This window comes from Penaeus japonicus, unplaced genomic scaffold (genome assembly GCF_977035675.1).
Source record: "Penaeus japonicus unplaced genomic scaffold, GWHDUDI00000001_assembly GWHDUDI00000001, whole genome shotgun sequence".
Taxonomy (NCBI): Eukaryota; Metazoa; Arthropoda; class Malacostraca; order Decapoda; family Penaeidae; genus Penaeus; species Penaeus japonicus.
The window spans coordinates 32,734,301-32,739,300 of NW_028234403.1; the positions used below are offsets into that span (position 1 = coordinate 32,734,301).

Consider the following 5,000-nt stretch of genomic DNA (forward strand, 5'->3'; position numbering starts at 1 on the left):
CGACCGCACGGAACACCCGCCCATCGCCACCATTCGCATCGTTAAGGTGGGTGTGTGTGTGGGCGTGAGTGTGGTCGTGGAGGGGTGGGGTTATATTCTGGGGAAGGGAGGGGGGGAGGGAGGGAGGGAAGGGGTAAATGGAGGATGAGAGGGAGAGGGAAAGGAGAGGGGGCTAGGGAGGGGGTAGGGATAGACCCCAGGGCTTGGATTACGTGAGAACAATCTATTGAAGAAATGGAATAGTAAGAAAAAGTAGTGGGAGAGTAAGTAGACGAGAAGAAGGGATAATAATAAAAGAAAGAAAGAAGAAGACACAGCGCATAGATGCCGAAGATAAGAGGTAAATGAAACACGGACCGAATGCTCAATGTTGCAAAGATAAGAGGAGCTAATGGCCGATTCAGAAATAGCATGTAAGTAGCAACCACTTACGTTGTTCACTGTCTCGTTAACAGCCACCAACAACCGGTAATCAGGAAGTCAAATAAATGCAGAAATTGCAGGAGGTAATAGACTACATTTAGAAACTAGGCGCTCGTTGCCTCACGCTAATGAGAGTTCTGTTTAAGGTTAATGGCCATAAATGACTCAATTTAGCGGGTTAGTCATGTTAGCTAAACTACGGGAAATATAAATAAATGCTCTAGTGTTTTCAAGCAGGCAGTCGTTGTCCTATATAAGTTAGATGAAAAAAAAAAAAAAAAAAACGCCCACTCATGAAGGGCACACACACACACACACACACACACACACACACACACACACACACACACACACACACACACACACACACACACACACACACACACACACACACACACACACACACAGTCACATTCACACCGCATGTTTACAGAGGCTGGTTTTGGTATAGTCAAGATTGTGCTTATAAGGATTCACAAGTCGATGTGTGAATGCACCGTCGAAGATAGGAATGCTTTATTCATTTATTAGATCAATTGATTCATTCATTTTGCTTTTGATCTATTCACGACTACGTTTTCTTTTGCTAGGAATGCTAGAAAGTTAGAACACACGAGGGTTTAAATGTGAAATAGATCTTAGCGTTAGCGACAGGTAGTCGTCCCTAGGTGGTGGTGTTGAGAATGGTCGTCACTACAGATGCAGACGTGTGCCCTGGCCGGAGCTGTGAATATGATTGGACACTCCTCCCCCTGGCGCCTGCTGACCGTCAGCATCCCCCTGGTCCTGTTCTTCTACTTGTCACATCCGGGACTTCCGCTGTACTGACGGATCAGCTGCTCGTCTGTTTTTTTCCCCTCGAGTAGAAAAGCGTGGAGGGGAGGCGTTCTTGAGACACTTTTGAGGGTCGTGGATTTAGGTTTGAGAGAGAGAGAGAGAGAGTAGGGGAGTAGGGGAGTGAAGCGAGATTGTTTGCATTTGGATTTCATTTATTCGCATCTTGATCAGTAGATGGGATTAGTTTTGTGTCTTAGGAGTAAGGTTTGAATAATCGTAACTAACCAATGGTTTATACTGTCTTAAGCTCATGCTATATATATATATATATTTTTTTTTTTTATTATTATATATATAAATATATTTTTACTAATGCTGTAATAATACTTGATAATAAATACTGTTCGTATGTCGGAGTATATGTGTCAAAATATAACGAATCACAGATGGAAAATACACACTACAGTCCACCCGTAAGTAAACCAGAAACGCACGAGCGAATTCCATAGACATAGGTAACCGGAACAGAACCAAAACCTAAATATAATAACATCACACACAAAAAAAGTACTAATAACAATGTCAATACATGATCTATACCAGCCCAGACTCCCCCTTCGCGCCACGCCTCACCCCCCCTCGTTCTCCCCTCTTCTCCCGACAGACCAAGGAATACGAGCTGGCCCGCGTGTTCAATCCTTCCCTCTCGCGAGCCCCCGAGCGCCGGTACCGCACAGGAAGCATACCCACGACCCCTGAACTCGAGGAGAACCGTGACCAGGAAGTGAGTAACGAGATCATCCCTGCTACCACGCCTACTACTACTACTACCACCACTACTACGGAGGCCACCAAGCATGTACTCATCAACACCATTGTTGACAAATTCAGGAAGAAGTTTAAAAACAACAGGAATGGCAGAAAAATGGCTCGTAAGTGTGACGAAGAGTGACAGCCATCCAATGCTTTGTTTGCTTGTTAGGTTTGCTTTTGGGGGGGACTTGGTCAGGCACTTCCCAAGTCTCTCGTAACGAGTGGGTTTTCTTGAGGAGATATATCAATTACTGGTAAAAAACAACATATATTCATACCTTGTATCATATCCTACACACTGGTAAAGGTGTGGTTTTCCTCAAGACATCGCTCTGCCGTGTCATGTTGTACAGAGTTGCCACTAAAAACGTTTGCATGGGTGTGAATTGTGACTAACTGAACTCAAGAACAATTGTTCTTAGAGCTGTATAGTTTTTTTTTTTTTATCTTACCTATGTTTAAATATTCATACTTTGTATTAACTATCTTATTCTAATTCTTCGTGGATTTAAAGCTCAGTGAATGAGTTGAACTGTGAAGTAACTTTAAAACAGGATATCATACCTGTCAAATTATAGTTGAAATAATATTTGCTTACTAAACTTCACGGTATGTTAAAACTTCTTTGTTGTATATGGATATGTATAGATAAGGAATGCATAAATATATATATATATATATATATATATATATATATATATATATATATATATGTATATATATATATATACATATATATATACACATATACATATATATATATATATATATATATATATATATATATATATATATAATTATATGCAACTCTTTTGTGTCATGATTGTTATATGAATTTTATAAATGTGCTTCATAAAGGAATGAATAAACCCTATATGAATAAATTCAAAACAGCATCTGTTAAATATGATCATAGATAAATGATATCAAAACTAGCAAGTCAATTAGCTAATTGAGATCACAATTATATAACTAGCCCCAGGGAAACAAGCTTCTTAGAACTATTCCAACATTTCAAAATATAATTCGATAACTAAGTAAACACTTGCTGGTTAGGATATCTACCATGCCTATAAACGTATTTATAATCTTTCGTTTAACCTTTAGCCATGAAGGATTGGAACAGACGCAAGAGTCAGTAATGTTCAAAATGTCTGCCAAAAAATAAACACAAAAATTTCTCCAGGCCGAAGACGTCTACGCGGCCCTCGTGACTGCCGTGTGAGCGAATGGTCCGAGTGGTCCTCCTGCAGTAAGACCTGTGGCATCGGAGAACAGGTGAGTGGCGGGGAGGTAGGGGCAAAAAGGGAGGGGGGAGGGAGGAAGAGGGGAAAGGGAAGGGGGGAGGGAGGTAGAGGGAAAAGGGAAAAGGGAGGGGGAGGGGAGGGGGAGGGAGGTAGGGGAAAAAGGGAGGGGGGAGGGAGGAAGAGGGAAAAGGGAGGGGGGAGGGGAGGGGGAGGGAGGAAGAGGGGAAAGGGAAGGGGGGGGGGGAGGAAGAGGGGAAAGGGAAGGGGGGAGGGAGGTAGAGGGAAAAGGGAGGGGGGAGGGGAGGGGGAGGGAGGAAGAGGGGAAAGGGAAGGGGGGAGGGAGGAAGAAGGGAAAGGGAGGCGGGAGGGGTGGGGGAGGGAGGAAGAGGGGAAAGGGAGGGGGGAGGGAGGTAGAGGGAAAAGGGAGGGGGGAGGGGAGGGGGAGGGAGGAAGAGGGGAAAGGGAAGGGGGGGAGGTAGAGGGAAAAGGGAAGGGGGAGGGGAGAGGGAGGGAGGAGGGGAGGAAGAAGGGAAAGGGAGGCGGGAGGGGAGAGAGGAAAGGGAAGGGGAGAAGGGAAAGGGAAGGGGGGAGGGGAGAGGGAGGAAGAAGGAGAGGGGAGTTGTGTTTGTGCATATCGTATAAGGGGGTGTACACACACACACACACACACACACACACACACACACACACACACACACACACACACACATACATACACATATAAACACATAGATCTATACATAGCTATATAAGGCCATCAAACACCTAAACGAAATCAACCAAATGCCTACCGAAATAACACCACCACCCTCCGTTCCGCCTCAGATCCGCACCCGCACCGTCGTACGGCACTCGAGACGTGGCGGCCGCCCTTGCCCCAACCTGCAGGAGACCCAGTGGTGCGGTTCCTCGAGAGACTGCGACCACAAATACTTCGACTGGTAAACTGCAACTTCGAAGACAAAGGATTCGACGAGAGAGAGAGAGAGAGAGAGAGAGAGAGAGAGAGAGAGAGAGAGAGAGAGAGAGAGAGAGAGAGAGAGAGAGAGGGAGAGGGATGAATGGATTATATATTCAATGTTAAGCGTCTAGATATTGATAACAAATCAGTGCATATTCAAATCTATATGTCCATGCAATTCTTACGAAGGGAAGAAACAACAGCAAGAACCTTATATTGCATACCTGAGTTTGATTAACAAGCGAGAGGGTTTTAGAGATTATAAGAGAATAACGCATTAATTCGACCTGCCAGTGACTGTAATGGAGTATCGGTAAAGCATTTTGGAAATGGTTTAATCATGTACCAAAATTGAAATTCCTCTGGAAATGATTTTAGAATTCATGTTCACTGTTGTAAATGGATATTGGATGCACATTTCTATTTCATTAATACAAATTTACCTGTAAATATTGGCGAAACAAAACCAACAATAAAAAAGCAGCACGATATTAATGTTATCAGGAAACTGTAGATATTCTATTGATATTGTTAATATAATTGCTTTTTTTATAATGATATTGACACTTATATTAAAAAATGGCGGTAGATTTATATTAGTTGTAACTGCCAATATATAATAGCGACACCAACACTGGTATTAATAATCCTAATTACCGGATTATTTATGGAACATGTACGTAAATCCACGTCTGTTGCCTTGTGGAATCGGGCGTGCAAATCCCCTAGACTTACACGCCGACCCTTGTGGTGAATTAAATTTCTGGGGAAGAAATTAC

At 43.1% G+C, this 5,000-nt stretch overlaps 1 protein-coding gene across 1 annotated transcript in view; it reads left to right on the forward strand.

Moving 5' to 3' along the window:
- The window catches only part of LOC122256067 (spondin-2), a 55,989-nt gene that overhangs the window by 49,245 nt on the left and 1,744 nt on the right, over nt 1-5,000 (forward strand). Inside the window, exons 4-7 of the mRNA XM_043020529.2 lie at nt 1-46; nt 1,865-2,132; nt 3,200-3,291; nt 4,086-5,000. The exon at nt 1-46 is cut by the window's left edge and continues 134 nt beyond it; the exon at nt 4,086-5,000 is cut by the window's right edge and continues 1,744 nt beyond it. Of these exons, the coding sequence (XP_042876463.1) occupies nt 1-46; nt 1,865-2,132; nt 3,200-3,291; nt 4,086-4,205 (526 nt within the window). The 3' untranslated portion in view covers nt 4,206-5,000. The remainder of the gene's footprint in view (nt 47-1,864; nt 2,133-3,199; nt 3,292-4,085) is intronic.